At 41.1% G+C, this 23,743-nt stretch overlaps 1 protein-coding gene across 4 annotated transcripts in view; it reads left to right on the forward strand.

Annotated features, from left to right (window-relative positions):
- SORCS1 (sortilin related VPS10 domain containing receptor 1) overlaps positions 1–23,743 on the forward strand; it is a gene marked incomplete at its 3' end in the record, with an annotated part of 485,219 nt that overhangs the window by 242,986 nt on the left and 218,490 nt on the right. For all 4 annotated transcript variants that reach the window (XM_080641532.1, XM_080641530.1, XM_080641531.1 and 1 more), the window contains exon 3: positions 6,791–6,890. In XM_080641532.1, the coding sequence (XP_080497658.1) occupies positions 6,791–6,890 (100 nt within the window). The remainder of the gene's footprint in view (positions 1–6,790; positions 6,891–23,743) is intronic.

Consider the following 23,743-nt stretch of genomic DNA (forward strand, 5'->3'; position numbering starts at 1 on the left):
GCTAGCAGTGAACAGAACGGACATCTTTCCTGCTCTCATGGAACTTACATCTGGTGGGGGAAGATAGATAACAAAAAACAAGTTGATCTATCAGATGGGGGTAAATAGCACGAAGAGAAATGAAAGAGGCTAAGGGGGATCCGGGTGCTGGGGGAAGGGGAGGGGTTGCTGTGTCATACAGCGTGACCGTTATCCAGAAAGGAGTGAGAAGCCATCTGTCGAAGTATCTGGGGTAAGAGCTTTCGAAGTATAGGGATTAGCAAGACTAGGTTGGGCAGGGGCAGGGGTTAGGCAGAAAAAAAGAGAAGGATTAAGGGTTGGGCATCCCACGGTTATTATCTTGCAGACTTTCAGGTAAAAAAGCAAATGTGGAAATAGCAGATCTGGCGTTTATTTGTTGAGGGAAACAGGGAGCTGAATGGTTACTCAGTTACACAGGCCCTGCGTCGGATTCTGTTTGATGCCAAATGCTCTGCCTCGGGGCATCTTGGTGACCTGCATGAGACATCATAAGATCATGCAGAGGTGGGCCCACTCACATAGCCTATATCTCTAGCCTTTCCAGAAGCCAGGGTGGACCAGATAAATGACATGCTTCCTTTTCCTCTTTGATCATTGGGTGAGTTTCTGCTTATACTTTTCTTTAAATTGATTCTCCCTCTGTCCTTTTACCGGATGTGAAGAAAGCCCAAGTTTTGATCTACACCATGTAGGAATTTGAACAGTTTCAGTTCATATTTCTTTTACGAAGAAATGCAGGACTAGATTTTGTAAATATATTCTCTTCCCCTCTTATAGCCTTTGAGAGTGGCAGTGCCCCATGGGGTTAAGTGGAGCAAGCTCCAAGTTGTGTGGCCTTGGCTAGGCTGGATATACTTCTGGATCCTCCTTATCTGTAACATGTGATTAATATCAATGTTCATTTCATAAGAATCTGCACATGAGGTGCTTAGATCATGTTCAATTTTATTATCTGTTAGGTTTGTAAAACATAATAGTTTATTAAGCAGTGGAATCCTGGCGCATTTATTATAGAAGCAGTGTAAATCTTTGACTTGTAAATTTCAGTTTGTATCCTTACTTCACCAACCCAAGTCCCACATAAAACTAATGCATGCCTTTTAAAATATGACAGTATGGCCCAGCCATTGTGGTTCCATTGGTTGAGCGTCGCCCCATGCACCAAGAGGTCACCAGTGTGATTCTTGATCAGGGCACATGCCCAGGGTTGTGGGTTCAGTCCCCGGGAGGGGGGATGCAGGAAGCAGCCCAAAGATGTTTCTCTCTCTCTCTCTCTCTAATAAATAAAAAGATAAAATAAATAAATAAATAAATAAGATACTCTAAATTACGAATAGCTTCTGTTCTCAGAAAACTAAATCTCAGTCATTTTCAGAGGTTGAGATTTACCTCTGAAAATCATGTTATGGATTTTAATAAGTGTTAGGCAAAGAATACAAAAAAAAACAAGGAAAAACAAACAAACGAGTGATAACATGACTAACAGAAGCTGTAATTTATAGATTGTTTCTTATATTCCAGCCATTGTGCTGGGCACTTTTTATGGCCTAATTTAGTTTACAGACAATTTTTTTTTTGCTGATTTATTATCTCATTTGATGTTATAAGATTATAGTAGAGGAAATCCAATCCTACATTTTACTTCTGCTGCTCTTTGTGGAAACGAGTCACGTCCTATATTGATCCTTTCAAGCAGGATGGGACGCTCTGCTATCTGGAAGTGATCATAAGTTCTTGGAAGGCAGGTACCATGCCTTTACTGTGGTTCCCCCACCCCTTGAAGCAACTCATTTTAGCTCTGTGCATATGGTAAATGAATAAAGACACACACTTTCAAATGTTCTAAAAGTCACTATTTAAGATATGTTTGTAAAGAGGGTAAAGCAGGGATTAAAGCTCAAAAGCAAACACATTCCAGCTTTGATTTAATCACTTGCATATGTATTTTCCTGGAGTGCTTATTTTTTTAAGCTTTTAGCTTTTTCTACTACAGCATAGGTGCTGACAGGAGTTCTGTTCTTCATTTGTAGATAAGTCAACCTGTAAACAAAACCTGAAAAAAAAATCTGTTTTGGAATGTTTTAAAAAATGGCACAAATTGAGACTTCAAGGCTACTTATATTGCATCTTTAATATGTCTGTGTCTTTGTATGAGGCATAATTTTAAAATATCTTTTCCTCGGGTTTTGTTGTTGGTGGTGGTGTTTTGCCTTTACAACAATAGTAACATTATGGTTCACATAGGCTGGCCTTTCTGTTTGCAAATTTGGTTTTAAATATTTTTATTCCCTTTTCTTGTAAAGCCAAGATCCACAATCTTTCTTTTCCTTTTTTTAAACTGATATTATGTCCCCCAAAGTAGGTTGTTCAGAACACTGATCTCATTACATATACCTCAAGAATGGATCTTACAATCAAATATATTTGGAAAATGCTATATGACATATGCAACTTAAGAAGTTCACGGTATTTATTAGAATAATAAAATTTATATATATATGAATAATGAAACTTCTAAGTTCTGAAGTAAAGGAACATTAAATTTTGTTTAATCAAGCATTTCCTAATTTTTTAAAAAAATCTTGTATAATACTGCTCTGTCCCCATCCCTAGGGATGATACTTAAACTTTTTAACAGCCAGTACTTTGGCTCGCCAGGCAGCCTGCTGCTCAACTGTCTGTCTCTCCTCTGCTCTTTCAGAGCCCACATCCCTAGGAGACACAGTTCCCACGTTTAACCATGGGAAGATAACTGGAAGCGTCTGTTAGCTGTGAATGTGGTTTGCATATGGGCACTAGGAATTGCCTTCCAGGGTGCAGTGCCTCCCCAAGGGCACTATCGCCTTCACTGGAATTGGCTGAAAAATTGACCAGTGAGAACATGGGCCCTTCTTAGTGTTGGAGCAAGTTTCTTGAGGACCTCTGTGTTGCCAGCCCACAGTCTTTTGATTGCTTGACTGTAAGGAGATCTAGGAGGCCTCCAGGGAGAAACCATGTGGTGAGGTTGGCACAAGTGCTACCCAGAGAACTGGGTATTGTAAATATTTGCTGGCTGGTTTGCAAATGTTGGAATGGTTTCATTTCTGTACCATCATACCAATGTATCCCAACTGATTGTTAGTTTTATCCATGACACATGTCAACACTCTAATTCTAGTTTTATGGGACAATCTTGAGCAACTGCTAGTCTATGCCATTCTGGGTTTGTGAAAATGCATCATTTTTTTTCTCGCTGTCTATTAATAATTACAGTAGAATAATGTTTAAACATGTAGCTTTGCTGGAATTGAGAATTCACAGATTTTATTTTACTTTTTGAGGTTTGAAAAATCAAGGGGGCAAGAGACAGCACAAAAAGTCATGGCAGATACTCAGAGGATTTAGATTGGCGATCCTCTATAATAAAAGGCTAATATGCAAATAGACCGAACGGCAGGACAACCAAACAACCGATCACTATGACGTGCGCTGACCACCAGGGGGTGTGTGTGGAACATGGCGTGGGCAGCAAGTGGCAGAGTGCAGAACATGGTGGGTGTTAGCCGTGGCGGGATGGTGGAGCAGGTGAGCGGGAACGCCAGACAAAGGCAGGGCGCCAGTCGTTGTCATTGGGGCCATCCTCTGGTGGTTACTGGAAATTCTTTGCTCCCATGCACCATGGTCCTGCCTGGCACTTGCACCTGCTGCTGGCGCCAGCCCTGCTTGCACCCGCTGCCAGCGCCCAGCACTGGCCCCGATCGCTCGGCACCGTCGGCAGGTGCGAGCAGCGATTGCCGGCCCTGATTGCCTCTCAGGGCTTCTCCACCTCCTCCTGCTCCTGAGGGGCAATCAGGGCCAGCAGCCGCCTCTTGCACCCGCTGCCAGCGACAGCCCCGCTCGTACCCACTGCCAGTGCTGGAGCTGCTGCTGGCACCCGCTGCCGGCACCCAGTGTCAGTCCCGATCGCTTGGTGCCGTCAAGCACCGATCACCCCTGAGGGCTTCTCCACCTCCCCCTGCTCCTGAGGGGCGATCAGGGCAGCAGCTGCCACTCGCACCCGCTGGTGATGCGGCCCCAATAGTGCGAGCAGGGCCAGCGCTGTCAGCACGTGGGAGCAGCAGTGGCGGGAGTGGGAACGGGGCTGCCAGAAGACAGGGGACTGGGGGCCGTGGTGGGAGGGGCTGGGCGGGAGCACAGAGGATGGGCCCGAGACCCGCCCCTGTGCTCACCCCAGCCTGCGGCCCACAGTTCCTTTCAAGGTGCACGAATTCATGCACTGGGCCCCTAGTGTTATATAATAAGAGGGAGGCATCCAATAACAGTATAAGCTCTCTGAAGAAAAACAAGATGCTAATGTAAATCTGAGCTAGTTCCTTCATTATCATCTTATCACATTGGGATTTCAGTTAAATACACACACCCACAAACCCATGCAAATGAGGATGATTTTATATAAAATCTTTATTGGATAATCTTTATTTGTCCTTGAGTAGCTCAGGGGTCAAATTGACCGAAATTATAAAAACTAATCATCACCTCTCTAAGGGCTGGTCCCCACTTCTATACCCTTCTTTCCTTTTACCCCCTCTAGGAAAAGTGAACCATTTTCTCCTTTTCAACCTAGTTCTACTGATTTCCCCCTATCAATAGCAAAATTTACTAATGTAACAGTATTTGCACATTTCATTCTCCTCACATCACCACCCTTGATGTAGATTTTGCATCTATTTGTTTGTTCTTGAATTTGTAAGTATTGCTCAGGATAATGAACAGAAAAAACTATCCAAGAAAAGGAGCCAGAGAAAGGCTAGTAAAATTTTTGAGACAAACATGTCTTTATAAGAAGGGAAAGTTCTCTTCTCACTTACCTTTCAAACTTTTCTCATGTGCCCCAGTAAGGCCAAGGTAAGAATGGGAAAAAACAAACAAATGCTGAGATTGCACTAAGTTAGAAAATAAGTTTCAGAGGTTTCTTGGAGATAGGAGGAAATTTCACATCAGCATGAGTTTGGGGAGAATATGATCCAGAGGTAAGATCTCCTATGAAAAAGTTTTGGATTTTCTTCAAATGGTCCTGAGGAAAGCAGGTTATATCCTTGGGTGGTTATACAAGGTGCCTTCTAGTTTATAGTGCTCTTACCACTTCTCTTTTTAAAAGTCCTACCCATTTTCCATTTTCAAGTTCCATAGGTCTTCCAAAAAATCTTTGCATAATATCCTAATCTTTGGTGATTTGAAGTATCATCTAAATTCTATGAAGAATTACTATTTGTAACATATCCAGATATAGTACATATTGTATTACAATATGTAATTGCAAGAATACAATTTATCTATAATATTCATAGGTAATATAGATCCATCCATATATATAGTAATATAATATAATATAAATTTTAGGGTGAAGATACCCTGGATCCTCAACCAGAATAAATTCTTATTTCCTTAATTCTGGAATCACATGTTACACAGCTTTCATGCTGCTATGCCTGATCTGGAGTAGGGTCTTAATTCATGGTGATGAGATTATTAGTACAGACTTCTTCTGTTTAGCCTTTCTGACCTGTAGGAATTTGTAACTTTTATTAGTATTAGAAATGAATTAAAGTAATTAGATTTTTATATTTTTCTAATTAAACCAACTTTATTTTCTAAGCCTTGTTAATTCTTATCTGTATCGTTGCACTTAACACATCATAACTTGATACGTGTCTGCCTCTCATGTAAAGCTGTTGGATTCTTGAGAGTAAGAGCAATGTGTTGTGTCTTGATACATTTTTAGGAGCTCTATAAACATATATAAATGAATGAATGAATGGTATCAGGAGTCTCCTATATGTAAAAAGTAGGCTGAAAGGAACTTTTATTTATACTTGCTTTTTTTAAATTAAAAAAAGTAAAGCTGTGGCATAATATTGGTAACACAGGACGGAGGGCCAGAATCCCTACATTCAAATTCTAGCTGACCACCTATCAGCTATTTTCTTTGAATAGGTCACTTAAGTTCATTCAACCAATTTCTTCAAATACAGATAATATTCTCTACTGCACACAGTGGTAATGATGGTCTAATACAATTACAATTCCGAAATATATAACAGCTTTTCCTAGAGAAGGTGGTTAAGGCCTATTTATTCAGTCTGAATTAATAAGTTGTTGACCAATGGCTGGATAAAGATGAAAGAATCTCCATAGAGATAGGGTCAGTGCCAAGAAGCAATGTCCTCTCAACTCCAGGTTGCTTAATCTTGGAAAAGGCCACTGAGTAAGATGGTGAAATTTCACATTTTAAGACATTTTCTTGCTCTTCAATAACAGGAAAAGACTGAATGGCCTCTGAAAAGACTGACCCACCATATATTCTATGACTCATGGAAGAAAACACAACTTGTAGATAAATCAGGAGAACCTTCTTTTCCGTTGTGCCAAAGATAAAAAGCATAAGTTTGGAAATGTCAAATCTAAATAAAAATCTCTTTATCCTTTGGTCAATACAAGGGGCATGCTCATCTCTTAAGCTTTTAAAATTAACCACATCCTTTATGCAATGTGCATGTGTCAAGGGTTAAGGAGCAGTAGAGAGATGGAGTTTTAATTTTTACCAATTCAATTTAAATGCAAATGTTAATAATCACATGATGCCACTGTGTACATAATTAAGCATTATATACTCCATGAATCATTTAGCAACCTCCCTAGAGCTATTCTACTATGGAAAACATACATTATACTGACAAACAGCCAAATAACGTATCCTTCTGTCCTCATTAATGCTCCTTTTGAATTATAGGTCAACCGATTATGGGACAACCTATGAGAAGCTGAATGATAAAGTTGGGTTGAAAACAATTTTAAGTTATCTCTACGTGTGTCCTACCAACAAGCGTAAGGTAAGAAATGTATATTCAGCATGCTACTTAGTCATGATATGATTTCTGTTTTGCTTGACTAACCTCTCTAGCCACCTAAAAATCCATTACAGTTAAGCTTTAAGAGATGTATAGATGAGCTGATGAATGTTAAGGTGGTAAATTGTCTGACATTGTAATTTTCAGATCAGCAGCTGTGACTGTAGGAGGGCAAGGTGTAGGTATATCATTACTGTTTTCAAAAGACAACTACAGGCAATGAGTCTTGTTAAATGGAGGCTGCTGACTCTCTCATAAGAACTCTGACCAATCAGTGATGAGAATCAGAATGAGCCTTGACAAACAGATGGGATTTTTATCTGATATCCTCCTGTTTTCCTTTAACATGGAGTAAATAGATGAACTAGAATAGAAGTGAGTACATTGTCCTATAGCAGGTTGGAAGTTTTATTTCTAAAGTTTATGCAACCTGCATACAAGTGCCAGGATGGAATTACTGCTGGAATGAACCTGGTAGATCATCATATAGCACACCCTAATTTTACAGATGAGAAAACTAAGGTTTAAAGAAAGGAAGTGGTTTGCTCCCATTGCAGAATTATGGGCACAGTTGAGACTAGAATTCAGGTCTCTTGGTTGACAGTCATAGTACAATATACTGCTCCTATTACTCTTCCAACAGATGTTATTTTCTTAGGAATAAAATGTTTGCTTTTAAATAAGAAAATTTCAGATATGTCAGTAATGACTGTTAATGGCCTTGGGTAGGGTCTTCATTTTGTCACCCAGACTGTGGAAGGTAGGTGAGAACAACTCTAAACAGTTATCTTCAACACTGGCTTCACATTCAAAGCACTAAGCAGTTCCCAAATGTCCAAGCTCCGGTCCCATCCTGTTGCTCTGGATTAGGGCTCAGGTACCTGTACCTTGAGCAAATTCCCTAGATGCTTTTGGTATGTGTCTAGGATGAAGAACCACTTATGCAAAGTATAATGTTCCCTGTGGCTCTAAACATGTCAAGTTCTTCAATAGGAGCAGCAGAACTTGCCAGGTGTCCATAGACGCTGGTCCGATGGCTAGAGTAAAAACCCAGCTAAGCCAATTAGCAAGTGTACAACTATGGTGGTGTTCTTACTTTCTCCAAGCACAGTGTCATCAAATGTAAAATAGGGGATAATTATAGTACATACCTCAGGAGGAGAATTGTGAATATTATATGAAATAAGTCATTCCCAGTGTTTAGCACAGACTAGTTAAGCTTAATCAATGTTTTCTCTTCCCTTTGTTCTCCTTTTCTCACCTTCTTTTTCCTCCTCCATATAATTATTGGAGGTCACAGTAGTGATTATCCTCTATAAATAGCAGTGTTCACTAGAACTTTCTACAGTGACAGGAATGTTTCTCTAAGCTGTCCAGTACTGTAGACAGGAACTACTTGGGGTTTTGAATATTTTGAAATATGGCTAGCATGATTGAGGAACTGGGTTTTACATTTTATGTAATGTTAATTAATTTAAATGCAAATACCCACAAGTGGCTGATAGCCACAGTATTACACAGCACAATTCAATAATGTCATCCTCAATATTGAGAGATAGACTCTGAACATTCCTATCACTCCTTTACTGGCTGATTATTGGTCCATCATCAATAATTAGATGTAAACAATTTTGATCTGCTGTAGATAGAGCTGAATTGAGGAGCTAAACTTATATTCTCTAAAAATATTTTTATCAATTTCAGAGAGGAAAGGAGAGAGAGAGAAAGATAGAAATATCAGTGATGAGAGAGAATCATTGATTGGCTGCCTCCTGCATGTCCCACACTGGGGATCCAGCCCACAATCCTGGCATGCGCCCTGACTGGTAATCGGAACAGTGACCTCCTAGTTCATAGGTCGACACTCAACCATTGAGCTACACTGGCTGGGCTATCCTTTATTTTTATGACGAGCTTTAGTTATTTTTCTTCGCTTTGAATCAATTCTTGTAATCCCTATTGATTTTTCCTCTAGTTCACATTTTTAGTAAATTTTGTTTAACAATCAACAAACTGTAAGCACCATAGGCTGCAAAGACAAATAAGCCAGCATTCCACCCTCAGAGGCCCTGTATTTTCGTAATAAATGGAACATGACATTTTTGTCATTGAAAGTTTCCTTGAGAGTATTTCCACCTTGCAGGTGATTGTGGGTGAGACATTTACATTTCCCCTTTGTAAAGGGATATGGGCAAAACAAAGAAATTTACTAGAAGTGGCCTGAGAATTGTTCTAATCTAATCTATAAGATGTTGCCCAGCCAGCGTTGCTCAGTGGTTGAGCATCAACCCAGGAACCAGGAAGTCATGGTTCAGTTCCTGGTCAGGGCACATGTCCGGGTTGCTGGCTCAATCCCCAGTTGTGGGGCGTGCAGAAGCCAGCCAATCAATGATTCTCTGTCATCATTGATATTTCTATCTCTCTTTCCTTCTCCCTTCCTTTCTGAAATCAATAAAAATATATTTAAAAACATATAAGATGTGAAATATCATAAGTAAGCATAGTCTTTATTAGCATCAGAATAGGTGATGACCTAGAGATTCCAAGATTGTTTGCAGGAGCAGGAGTGAGACTCTGAAGTCCTGAGGTGGGTAGCTCCTGAGACAGAAAGGAAAGCTTAGACAGCATACAGCAAGGTGCCCTGCCATGGAGTCACTCATGTCAGTCCCCCGGTCTCACTCTGACTGCACCTGAATCTAGAGTTATCTGGAGGACTTTAGAGAGGGCATTTGGCCACGGGCGTTTTGCTGAAAAAAGACTTGGCCATCTCTAAGTCCAGAAAAAGAGAAGGAGTTGCCCATGACTGTGAGACAATGGTTTCCTCTGGGACAGCTCCCTTCCTGAAGCAGAGCCAGGCCTGATCTGTTTCAATCACAGTATTTATGGGAGAACTTAAGAGAAGGGATCTACCTCTTGCCTCTCTTCCTCTACAGATAACCGAGGCCTTCAGGGTCACTTTCCATGATGTTGATAGATTTAAGAAATATTGGAGAACCATGAAGGTCTTCCCAGTGGTTCAGAAATCGATAAAGTTGACAGAGCAGTATATTTGTGTACAGTTTTTCTACTTATGAAGTGAATTCATCACCATGAAATACGTATTTCTTTCCCCAAAGGGACATACTTGGACCAGAGATAGTACCTGCACAACACTTTAAAGTGTGAATATATTTCCCCAATCAGTGAGAATTTAGATTAAAAAAGAGGGGGGAGGAGAAAGAGGAAAAGAAAAGGAAAAGATCAAGCTGTATTAATTATGCAGGACGAAGGCACTTAATTAAGTTCCTTCCAATTCCCCCAGGACTTCTGCACTCTCCAGTGAAGAGGCAGGCTCCTTGAAAGGGTTGTGTTAGTTCTTTGAGTTCTCTAGGGAGCTCCAAAACCAGGTAACATCTTTTGTACCAGGTATTTCTATTTGCTTTTCATATCTGTGGGAGCAACTGGAATAAAACTGACATCAGGGTCACTGCCTTGCGGTCCCAGAAACCTGTTTTGCCTTCCTGTTCTCAATGCTATTTTCAGCTGCTCCTGAGGACCAGTGGGGTTCTTCAATCACCCAGTCTGAGGCAGCAGGCCTGCCCTGGCTTTGCAGGCAGCTTGTTAGGGGCATTCCTGGGATCAGAGTCCAGAACAAAGCAGGCCCTTATTTACAGTTTAAATTGATGATCGTCCACTGGTTGTTTCGCTGCAAGCCTGCTATAAATTACAGCAGCTTTCCCTGGATGGGTCTGTTACTGTGAAAACTGTAATCTCGTCATAGGTTAGGATAGGAAATCTTGATTCAGAGACATAGAAAGGCTGCTGCCAGGTATCATCCTAGCAGTATATTTGTGTACAGTTTTTCTACTGATGAAGTGACTTCATCACCGTGAAATATGTATTTTCCCCCCAAAAAGGGACATACTTGGACCAGAGAGTCCCTGCACAACATTTTAAAGTGTGAATATATTTCCCCAATCAGTGAGAATTTATATTTAAAAAAAGGGGGGGGGGGGAGGGAGTGAGTGCCCAGCCTGTATGGCGCAGTGATTGAGCGTCAACCTATGAACCCAGAGATCACGGTTCAATTTCCGGTCACGGTCAGGGCACATGCCTGGGTTGCAGGCTAGATCCTCCAGTGGGGAGCATGCAGGAGGCAGCTGATCAATGATTCTCTCTTATCATTGATGTTTCTGTCTCTCTTTCCCTCTCTCTTCCTCTCTGAAATCAATAAAAATATGTTTAAAAACAGGGTAGGGGGAGGAGAAAGAGGAAAAGAAAAGGAAAAAAATCAAGCTCTATTCATTATGCAGGACAGGGGCACTTAAGTTCCTTCCAATTCCCCCCGGTATTAGCTTATACTGTCTTTCAGCAGGAATCCTGAGCCTGACCTCTGATGTATAAGATAGGCTCAAAGGAACAAGGATGGGGTGGATCCTAATGGTAGAGGATAGGCAGGCTTAGCTGTCTGTCCTGTATCTCCAAGGGAGAGCATTCCCCCACCCCCACTTCATGGTAAATCCCAGTGCTTGTTGGTGTCAGCAGTGGTTTGTTGGGTACATACATATAATCTTCTGTGAGAAAAGATGATTTAACCGATGCCCGAAATAAACAGCTGGGATATAGAGGGTAAATGAGAAGAACAATTCAAATGTAGCAAAGAAAGAAAAAATCAATGCTGAAATCTCAGCCTCCTTTTTAAATTCTCCCCGAGTTTATTGGTATTCTGCCTAAAAAGAAAACTTCCTTTATACTCTGTGTGTATCTGTCAGCAATACTTTCCCATTAGCCCCAACCAACTTAGCCGTTCTCCCTTCATGAAATGTTAACATCTCCAAGGATTAAAGAATACACAATCCCAAGTAGAATTCATTGAAAGACAAAAGAAACAAAAAGTGTTTTTCTTTAAACGTATGCAACAGTCAATCACTTTGTTGTTAAATCCTTGTATTCTATGCACCCTATGTTCCCAGCAAGGAAAAATCCAGAGCGTATGTGTTCTTTATATTTGCTGTGCCCCCTTCACATTCCTGTTCCTTCCATTTTCTGTGTTATCGCCACTTAATGAATGTAATTCCTGCTGAGAGAGCCTCTCAAGACTTTCATCCTATAAATAGGACCCTAGGTCCCCAGAACACATCAATCATTCTTTTGGGTCTCTTGGTACATGCCAACATTAAATACTTTTCTCCAGATGTTTGGGTTTTCATTACTATACCCTATGTGGCACTTTCTAAATAAGCATTTAATTATTGACTCCTTGCCTTCTTCTCTTTATATCCTGGACTTTTTAAATTCCCCTTATCATTTGCTTGGCTGGTCTGTATCATGTATGTGCCTGTTGGGGACAAGGAAGAAGTGGTTGATAGAGTCTGCCAGTGTCTCTTAGGGAAAATTATGGAGTCACTGAATCAGATTCTGCCTTTTCACTTCACAGGTATGGAAACCAAGTCAGGGAAAGCTGAGTGACTTGCTTATGTGAGGTTGCATGTAGCTGCTGAATGAAAAACTAAGAGCATTAGACCTTTAAAGCAAACCTCACATGCCACCTGTTCTATAAAATCTAATCAGTTCTTCTAGTGAGATTTTCTCTCTTATCTCCAAGGCATTTGCTTTTCTACTCTAGCACTTTTCTCTCACTTCTGATTATAGTCATTTTTTACTATATCTGACCTCTGCCCTTTGGAATGCAAAGTCCTAGATGGGGTAAAGTGCCTTTATCAGTTTTGCAGCCCCTAACATGCCAAGCATGGGTGTGGTATATAGTGGGTGTCTAGCTTATGGCTGAGGATTTGAATTGAACTGCGGCTGGATTTTGGACTCCTAGGCTGGACCTTGAAAAGGAAAGTACATCGTGAAACCAGCTTTGACTCATTTATTTTGTCTAATTATAAAATTCTTTCAAGTGAATAAACAAAGATAATAAAAAAATTCCCTATAGGTTCCAGTCATGTCTAGGCCAGGAGGTATAATTTTATCTTTTCTAGCCAAAAAGAACATGATTAATATTTAAAATGCCGAGACTTTGCAGAGCACTCACCCAACATTATCTGGTGAGGCCACTGGGAATCAGCGTATTGTATAATACATCAAAGGGGGTGCCTGACATTTCCTGTGGGGACATTCAACACTTGCACATTCCACCCCAACTCTTTTATCTGCCTCTTTGTATACAAGATCATGCCTTTGCCTCTAATCTTTTAAAAAGGAATGTATGTATGTTTCATTCATAAAGAAGTACGATGCATAGACTCAGAAGTAGTGGACATGGTTTTTTCCAGACTCCAGTGCAAGTGACTTTGCTAGTGAACAAACGCTTACAACCCCCTACACTTAACCTGGGCAGTGATGGCCACAGGAAGAGATCCTTCTTAGGTACAGCTGAGTGTTTATACTGTTTCAATCCATTAGGCGTTGTTCCATTCTCCAGCATCCCAAAAGAAATTGAAACCCAAGAAAGCATGCCACATCTCTATTTTTTCTCTGGGTGATTTTCCAATAGTCATCCAAGCCCCTGCGTTTCTAACAAGTTATCCTAATATATAAAAATCCAGGGTCCGTAACATCCACAACGACCGGAGGCTCGACCAACCAGAAGTTGGCAACCCAGCACTGACTGCCTCGGCTGCGGGAGCCCGGACTCAGCACTAACTGCTAAGGGGGCTGCAGGTCAGGCCCGGAGAGAGGCCTGGGGAGAGAGAAGCAGAGTCTGATTCATAGCCTCCATGGCAACTGTTGATTAGCACTTGCCTCTCTCTTTCACTCCAGGCCTGGCCAGCAGCCACGCATCTCTTTCTCTCTGGCCTGTGCTGGGACTGCTGATCAGCCCCGCCTCTCTGATCAGGCCCGTTGATAGTCCCAGGGATGCTGGCTGACATAGAAACTGACCAATTAGAACCTAATCTGGGTGAACTGTGAAGGCAGAACCTAAGGTGGGGGCTGAGGAGGGATTTTAAGGGCAACAGCTATTTGGTATAAGGTGTAAGAAAGTGGTTCAATTTTTTAATGACTGGTTTGGCAGTATAGTGCATATGGCTGGCTGTCAGTCCAGATATAGGGATTACGTATTTTTGTCTGCCAAGAGGATCTCCTCCTGATGAAAAAGGCTCCCCCACATTTAAGCAATCCTATCCTATATAATCTATCTATACTACTAAAAGGGTAATATGCTAATTAGACCGGGTCGACCGGCCATCTTCCAGACGTTCGACTTCCTTCTGGACAAAGCCATGGTGGTGGGGGCCAAGGCAGAGGCCATTAGGGGCGATCAGGGCTGGCAGGGGAGGGCAGTTGGGGGTGATCAGGCAGGCAGGCAGAGGCAATTAGGGGCGATCAGGTAGGCAGGCAGAGAGGTTATGGGCAATCAGGCAGGCAGGCAGAGGCAGTTAGGGGCGATCAGGCAGGCAGGCAGGCAGGCAGGTGAGCGGTTAGGAGCCAGCAGTCCCAGATTATGAGAGGGATGTCTGAACACTGAGATTGGGCCTAAACTGGCGGTTGGACATCCCCTAAGGCAGTGGTTGGCAAACAGAGCCAAATACCAACAATACAACAATTGAAATTTCTTTTGAGAGCCAAATTTTTGAAACTTAAACTTCTTCTAATGCCACTTCTTCAAAATAGACTCACCCAGGCCATGGTATTTTGTGGAAGAGCCACACTCAAGGGGCCAAAGAGCCGTATGTGGCTCGCGAGCCGCGGTTTTCCCCGATTGGAGAGGGTGCAGGCTGGGCTGAGGGAACCCCCTCCCATGGATGAATTTCGTGCACCGGGCCACTAGTCGAATAATAAGTACAAAGTGTTCTCTTCAAAATAGAGGCTGAGTGCCAAGAGCTCTGCCCACTAGTGAGCTCCCTCTTTGCCCTAATGTGGCCCTGGGGAGCTCCCTGGAACTCCTAGGCTCCACAGAACACAGTTGGGGGGAAAAAAACCACACTGATCCTCGGTCATTCCTCCTCTATATACTGAACTACACTTGAAACAGCCATGTACCTTGTACTATTTTATAGAACCAAAGCACCTGTGATAACATTCATAAATTAAAAAACTAATAAAACCACAGTCTTTTTATTTCAGCACAGTGTGTTACATATTGAGTACCTTTTTTCAATCATATTTTTGTCTAACACTACTGTTTAAAAAACAACAACAAAAAAGCAGCTCATAATATGCCTGGTTTCTTAGAACCGATCACCTTAACTAGTAGTTTACTGTTTTATTTCATGTACCATTAAGTAGTACTAAGTACATTTTTGTTGGAAAGAAGCTTCTTGCATAATATTACATATTTGTTATCCCTCATTTATTTGTAAGATGTTGTGTCTAGTACGTTCCATATAATATGCATCTAGTACTTTATTGTTAATCATGAATTTCTGATCTAAAAAATTATCTTTGTATGATGATCAAGTTTATATGATGTTGATGTTATGATGCAGAGTTTTACTGTTTTTATTAAAAAATACAGGTACTGGCTAGATAAATAGGTAGAAAGATGATAGATAGATCCACATATCAATGTTTTATACATTTAGATAATGACTTCTTGTTGGCTTCACAAAGTTATTTCTTTACCAAAAGGGAGAAGAAAAATAAAACTTTGTCTTTTGGTTTTATTCCTTTTTAACAAGTGAAGTTCATAGGATAAAGATAGCCTGTATGAGTCTCCAGATTGTTATGAAGTAAGACTGATCTGGACATTGCATATTTCTTATACCACTGACTGGGTCTCATAAGGCAGGTTGCTCTGTGGCCACATGAGCAGAAGCCTGCAAAGGGGCTGATCATTCTTCAAATGTGCATAATAGACTATCTGCTTAACCTTCTGTGTTGAGCAGACTTATAAATTCAGTTATATCTCTACCTACATATTTATTTATGTTTGCCTCATCATCTGTCTTTGTTGGAGCTGGTATTCTCTGAAGCCTGGCTGGCCTAATGTTAACTGTCCATCCATTACCCTTTTGTGAAGGTCAAATGCATTATTTCAGGTTGATTCTAAGTTACATTCTGCCGTGGAAAAATGGTCAGAGGTCTTTTCAACATTCTGGTCTGTTTGCTTCCAGCATGCTCCCTGTGGTTTCTCAGAGGTTTCCATCATCTGGTGTTTGACATACTGTATCTAGAACATTTGTTTCTAGTGGATAGCCCGTGCTGCTCTCATGATGGATGGAGATGAATGCCAGCAGCTCCCGGAAATTTGCCATATTTACTAGGGTGGGGACATTTCACTGCAATAGATCAGATCTGCCCAAGCTTTCTCTCAGTGCTGTCATGGAAAACAAAGTTAATATTGATGAATTTTTAATAAAACTACTGTTTTTTCCTTCCCTGGAGAAATTAGAAGGGTACCATCAGCCTCAGGGGCTAAATTATTTCCATGTAAACATTCCTTTTTCTGACCTGACCTTTCTCTTGACCAAATCTTCTTTTGATGGTTTTTTTGTCCCTCTGTTCCTCCACACATCTACCTCCCATTTGATTGGGTCCCTGACTCTTAACACCCTTCTCATCCCATGACCCTCCAAGTCAATGACTTAAAATAACTTTTGCAAAACAAAATACTATAGCTTGTTGGCAATAGGATGGGCTTAGATATTTGTAGGTAAAAAGGCCTGCAATGTAGGATATGCAATTAGATGAAGGAAAGAGCGGTCTCTTCTTCCTTGGCTGCTTGGGGCTGTGTGTGTTTGGGGACTAGAATACTAAGTATTGCCATGATTGACAGCATCTGCCACTAGGAAATGAGCATGCCTATAGAGGAGAAAAGGACCATGAGGGGGGAATCCAAAAAAAAAAAAAAAAAAAAGAAAGAAAGAAAGAAAGAAAGAACAGGGAAAATACTAGTAAAACACCTGAATACACAACCTCTTACAGATAAGAGAGGTATAGCAGGAAAGGCACAGTTGTTAAGCCAAGAGGGAAGATGGCAGAGATTGCTACAGAGCATTGAAAGTAACAAAATAGTGACAAGAGAAAGCTAATACGAAGAGCACGATGAAGACATCGGCAGAAGAAAAAGAAATAATGAAATCATAAATATTTTCAGCAGGAGATTTAGAATCTCCTGAGATTTCTCAGAGAGAGAGGAGAGGGCCAATTTCCCAGGAACTTATTAAGACTTTCTGAGGGAGTACAGTTTGCCCTTATCTCTCTGTTCTTCCTGAGTGCTTTCAAAGGGGTAAAGGATGTTGATGGCTGTAGCTGAAAGTGGTTTTGCCAGGAAGGAAAGCACAATTATGACTCAAGTATGGGGGAGTGGCAGGCCTAGATCTGGGTTCCCTAGCTCCCTAAGGGCAGACTCAAGTGTCACTGTCTGCAGTTAATGAACTTGTGCCTTTCAATGCTCTCTCTCCCCACGCCTCTGTGGAATGCCCTTTTCTATTTATGTGTAGTATGTGTACCAACTCAGCACCTATTTACAGTCACTATGGAGCTACACTTTAAAAAAAATATTTTTATTGTTTTCAGAAAGGAAGGGAGAGGGAGAGAGTGATAGAAACATTAGTGATGAGAGCAAATCATTGATCAGCTTCCTCCTGCACACCCCCCATTGGGGATTGAGCCCACAACCCAGGCATGTGCCCTGACCTGGAATCGAACCTTGACCTCCTGCTTCATAGGTCAGCGCTCAACCACTGAGCTATACTGGCCGGGCAGCACTTTGTCATTGAAGATGGTCATTGTGAATTTTTGCCAGGTAGAGTCACAAGCCGTGGTGTCATGGTTAATAGAGTGAATCCTAGAGCAGTCTCCCTGGCTTTAAATTCCAGCTAAGCCACATGCCAGCTGTGTGCCTTTAAACAAGTTTTCTTTGTAGGTTAGTTTGTTATTAACCTCTCCATGATAGTTTCCTCATCTATAAAATATAATGATTGCATCAATATCAAAAGGTAGCTATGAGAGGACTCAAAACAAGCCAAGAACAGTGCCTGACTCTTAGCAAGCATTCAAAAATGTTAGTCTCATTATCATTGTTATTATCTCTTTCAAATTATATGGTCATGCCTTATGCTGTCATTTGTCAACTCAACCAAAATTATTAAATTATTAAATTCATATATTGTGGCAAATCTTGGTTGAGAACCAGGAAGTGGGATGGAAATATAAGGCATTGTCTTCTCTTTTAAGGATGTGCAGTCTGGGAGAGGAGATGAATGTGTAAACAGTCAACTACAGGACAGAACTTATGTATCATAATAGCTGTGTACACAGAACTCTATCTTTGGGGACTCAAGGAAGGCCTCACAGAGAAGCAGGTATTTGTCAACTTGAGAAGGAGAAACAAATGAAAACGATTTTTCAGTTTATGTGTTGTGAGAAACCAGTGTTCACAGACTGCAGTGCATAACATAGCTGTGATTGATTTGCAAATATTAAATGAGTAATCATGTGTGTGTTTTGACTCTTAAAACATGCTAATTTCCATTCATATCTGACATAACTGACTAATTAGACCCCAAAATATTTCAGTCTCCATGATCCAATTATACTATAATTCTAACATAATAGCACAATTTCTTTTCAATTGTTATAAACTTTTTTTCTGTGTTGCCTATAACATCAATAAATGGGCAGTGGTAACATTCTTAATATTAAGTTAATAAAACTAAAATTTACCGTATGGATTGCAATATTCATCGTTTATCTTAAATAACTTTTGGTCAGTTAGAACTATCGATAAGATTTGGGGTGAAATTTCCGAACTCAACTGATACATATTTCATGGAACACACTGTCTGTGCAGAGTTTTTTGCGAGCACATTGGTGAATATTTTAAAAAAGCATGACCCTGGCATTGCCCTTATGTAGTCTCCCATCCCAGTGCAGGGATGCAATTAAAGAATAGTGTAAGACAGAAGAGACTGGCTGATCTTGGGTCAATAAGGCATGACCATATCATCTGAAACAGATAATAATGATAGCAATGATACTCACATTTTCCAATGCTTGCAATGAGTCAGGCACTGTTCTTGGCCTGTTTTGACTCCTCTCATTAACTGCCTTTTGATATTGACACAGCATCATCAGATGACAAGGGTTTAGAGATGACTGGAATATTCAGGAAAGCAGCATGGGAGGGCTTCAGTTGCCCAATGAAACAGACTGGTATGACGTTCACAACAGAAAAATATGATTTAGTGAACCAATATTTATTTAGTGCTAGGCAGTAGATACAAACATGCATAAAACAGGGTCCTATCTGCAAAGATAGGAGGATGATGAGAGAGGAGTGTATGTAGAAATGAGCATAGGGTTAACATTGGCACAGGTATTTTACCTTTCATTTCCTGAACTATCAATAATTTAGTAATATATATTTCATGCCCTACTTGTTGGCATCCTAAAAGTGCTCCCTTGACAGATCATTTATTCTAAATTTTAATTTAGAAAACATAGAGTGTCCCCAAAATGTATACACATAGTTTGAATATTTATAAAGAAAGTGTTTATTAAAATATATTTCATTTTCAAAATTGACCTATAAGTGTGTATACATTTTTTTGGGGGGGGGGCACCCTGTATGGTTCCATTAAACATCCTATATAATAAAAGGGTAATATGCAAATCAACCGAATGGCAGAATGACCGGTTGCTATGATGCTATGACGTACACTGACTACCAGTAGGAAGACACTCAAGGCAGGAGCTGCCCCCTGGTGGTCAGTGCACTCACACAGGGGGAGCACCACTCATCCAAAAGCCAGACTCATGGCTGGTGAGTGCAGCAGCGGTGGCAGCACTAAGGATGTCTGACTGATGGCTTAGGACCGCTCCTCTGAGGGCTCCCGGACTGCTAAAGGGCGCAGGCCAGGCTGAGGGGACCCCCCCTCTCCCACAGTGCACCAATATCATGCACCGGGCCTCTAGTATTGAATACTTAGGAGAGTGCCCAGATCAGGGAAGTAAGTAACTATCAGGGATCATGTGGAAGTGAGAAGCGTGGAGTGAAACATGGCAATATAAGAAGCAGTCCAACGTGTGGGGGATCAGGAGGGGAGGGGCTAGCAGCTCATCTTTTTTTCCCCACCACTTTCTAAAAGTGGCCCAGATTCTGTTGAAAGATAGAATAGCTAGAACTTATTAAATGCTGATGCTTTCTCTTTCAACAAACCCGAATTTTACTGGGTTGATTGTAGCTTTAGGAGCAAAACCGGCTTGACTCAAAAAACTACAGCATTTAAATTCCAGAGCATGTCCAGTAAGAGAGCTGACTGGTGCTAGGAAGAATTTTACTGGGTTGATTGTAGCTTTAGGAGCAAAACGGCTTGACTCAAAAAACTACAGCATTTAAATTCCAGAGCATGTCCAGTAAGAGAGCTGACTGGTGCTAGGAAAAAGATGTTGGATCTTAGGAAGGCCCTTGTCTGATATTGGAATGTCTACTTTCTTTTGAATGTACACTATGTGGTGTGTTTGTGCGTGTCCCCTTATGTTTTATTAATGCATTATTTAACCAGCAGATTTACATATTTTCTTGACTAGCTAATGCTGTCTTTGTTTCTTGGGCCCAAGACCTCTGTGCTTCCATTTGGAAGTACATCATTGACATTTACAAACTCCCTAGGAGGACTCAGTTAATTACCACCATAGACACCCATTGTTCCAAGAGAGCTGACCTTCACCCCTAGGCACCAATTAAAATCTATTGCTTTTTACTCCTACAGTGCTTGCTGTAATTCTGGCTCAAAGCCCAGTTTAACTGGTGGGCTGCATTCCTCTTTGTCCTAAGCTGCTTATTTTTCCTTTTAAAACAAGAAGAGAGTGCAAATGGAAATGCATGCATTCTATAGAAGAAAAAGGAGCAGACAACCAGAGTTAACAACAGTTTTTAGTTAAATCACCTCTTGTATCAACACAAAATAAGGACCCTACATACATAAATAAAAGAATTATGCAAAATTTGGGACATTGTCTGAAAGTTATCCAAGATTCACTTATCAGGAAAGCACTCCAATTATAACATGATGGGGATTTGTTGCTAACTGCAGGCCATTCTGCTCTATGCATAGCTGGCCTGCTCCTCGGCAAGCTGATAGAGAGACCAAAGTCCCAAACAGTGGGAGTCAGGCACCCGGCCCTCCACATTCAAATTATATGAATTACTAGTTCGGTGCTAGAATGGTAGCCTTTTAGGTAAACTTGCATTTCTTTTTAAATATATTTATTGATTTCTTAGAGACAGAGGAAGAGAGAGAGAGAAAGAGAGAGAGAGAGAGAGAGAGAGAGAGAGAGAGAGAGAGAGAGAGAGAAGAGAATTGTTGTTCCACCCATCTATATGCATCTGTTGGTTGACTCCTGTATGTTTCCTGACCAGGGATTGAACCTGCAACCCTGGTGTATTGAGACAATGCTCCAATCAACTGAGCAACCTGGCCAGGGCACTAGATAGAGTCTCTCTTTATAATGGAATTGGAGACCAGGGCTTTTAGAGCTGGAAGTAGTTTTGAAACGTAATTTTTGGACTGGAACCCGGATTCGTTGTCCGCCGGAATCCAAGAATGAATAATCCACGGACAGAAAATGGTATAGCAGAGGTCGAGATTTATTGAAGAACAAGTACAGACTCCCACATGGCTAGAGGGAAAGAGTCCCACAGAATGGACTCCCATGTAGGGAGGGGGAAAAGGTCCCAAGGAGTTCTTTTTCCCCTATGGCTTATAAAGGCTGCAGAGCCTGGGCCTTGATATCCCCTCTGATTAGTCACTATTTTCTTAGACTGGATACTATAGTAACTTCTGGGCTTCCTTATTGTTTTCCTATTCCCTTTGGGCTTTCTTCTTCTCCTTCTGAATGAAGGGCTTCCTTCTCTTTATTTTGTAAATATAGACCTTTTGCTGTTCCCAGCTCCCTCATTCTATGGAAATGTACCTGTTGCAGCTTTTCAGCTTCCTTATTCTATGGAAATATACCTTCTGCTGCTCTGCATCCCTGTGCTTCCTCCATGGTCCCCTTAATTTCTAAAATTTCCTAAAACCTGTCTTTTTCACCTCCCAAAATTCCTGTTTCAGTTTGTCGGTGATCACAGATGTTCATCGTAAAATGATTGCTATATTTTGGCAGAACAGTATTCTTAAAATGTGCTAATTTAGGGAAACAAACGTGTTAGTATAGTGGTCGGCAGACTCATTAGTCAACAGAGCCAAATATCAACAGTACAACGATTGAAATTTCTTTTGAGAGCCAAATTTTTTAAACTTAAACTTCTTCTAACACCACTTCTTCAAAATAGACTCGCCCAGGCTGTGGTATTTTGTGGAAGAGCCACACTCAAGGGGCCAAAGAGCCACATGTGGCTCGCAAGCCGCAGTTTGCCGACCACTGTGTTAGTATATTCGAGGTGTATCATCTCGTTTGCAACTCTTTCTACTCTTTACTTCTGTTCCCCCATCTTCTGTTGAGCAGGGGGTATGATAATGCTGACATTTTAATATTGACCCTATACTTTTTTTAAAAAATATATATTTTAATGATTTTTTACAGAGAGGAAGTTAGAAACATTGATGCGAGAGAAACATCAATCAGCTGCCTCCTGCACACCTCCGACTGGGGATGTGCCCGCAACCAAGGTACATGCCCTTGACCGGAATCGAACCTGGGACCTTTCAGTCTGCAGGCCGACGCTCTATCCACTGAGCCAAACCGGTTAGGGCTGACCCTGTATTTAGTAGAATGACCGTAGTGTAAACACAATGACCCAAGAATAAGTCTGCAGTACTCAGAATGAGAGAAGTCCCGATTTGCTAAGAGGAAATGGAGCTTAAAATTTGCCTTTCTTTCCCTGTTTAGTTTACAATTTCAGTTCTAAGCAAGTTAAAGCTTGATGGGAAGCACGGTCCTCTTGTAGAAAGCCTCTTCCTCTCTCCCCCTCCCCCTGCACTGTTCTTCCTCCCACCCGCCCCCTGAACATAACCTGGCTGAGAGAATACAGCTCATTCTTTGGTCTACAGAGAAAAGGGTTCCTGCAGTTATATTATCCTCCCCCCTTTACCCCTCTTTCCTATTTGAAATTTTATAGACTTCTGAAGGTAATACTTGTAGGAGGGCTTCAAATTTCCCAAGAGCCACAACATTCGCATTTGCCACCCACCAGTCTTGGTTCAGCCTGGGAATGTAATGCAGAGAGTGGGAAGTCGTCTGGCTCCCAGGAGATCCTTGTCAGCATTCCATTACCCAGCAGCCAGTGCAAACTGGCTAAGCTCATATGATGAAGCCCAGAAGATTATCAAACCCAAGCCATTTGGCTCCATTTATCACAAATACCAAGTTTCACCTATGTTTCATTATGTTCCTCCCATATAAACCCGACTCAGGGGAATAACAAAGAAATAAATATGTGGGAGAGAATGGTGTCGAAATTGAATATTACCTGTCTACAACTACTTAGTTTGTTTCTTCTTTCATTTTCTTATTTCCTCCTCACCTCCCCCCTTCTTCCCTCCCTCCATCCTTCTTTATTTTCTTCATTCCTTCTTTCTCTCCCTCACAAAGCTCACTTATATGAAAGAGGGAGCACCAAGATCACCTTATTATATATTTAAAATGGAATATATTCTCAAAATGCTTACAGAAGTGTGTGCGTGTGTGTTTGCATGTCTGAGTATAATTATCTCATCTTTATAAAAATACTGTGAGGTGGGTAGGAGAGCTTATGGTATTTGATACCTGAGAACTGATTAGTGATTAAGTAGTCTTTAACTAGAAACCCAAGTCTTTGCATTCTGGCCTATGTTTCTTCTTCTTTTTTTTTTTTTTTTTAACATATTTTATTGATATTTTACAGAGAGGAAGGGAGAGGGATAGAGAGCTAGAAACATCGATGAGAGAGAAACATCGATCAGCTGCCTCCTGCACACCTC

The sequence above is a fragment of the Plecotus auritus genome, assembly GCF_963455305.1.
Source record: "Plecotus auritus genome assembly, chromosome: 9".
Taxonomy (NCBI): Eukaryota; Metazoa; Chordata; class Mammalia; order Chiroptera; family Vespertilionidae; genus Plecotus; species Plecotus auritus.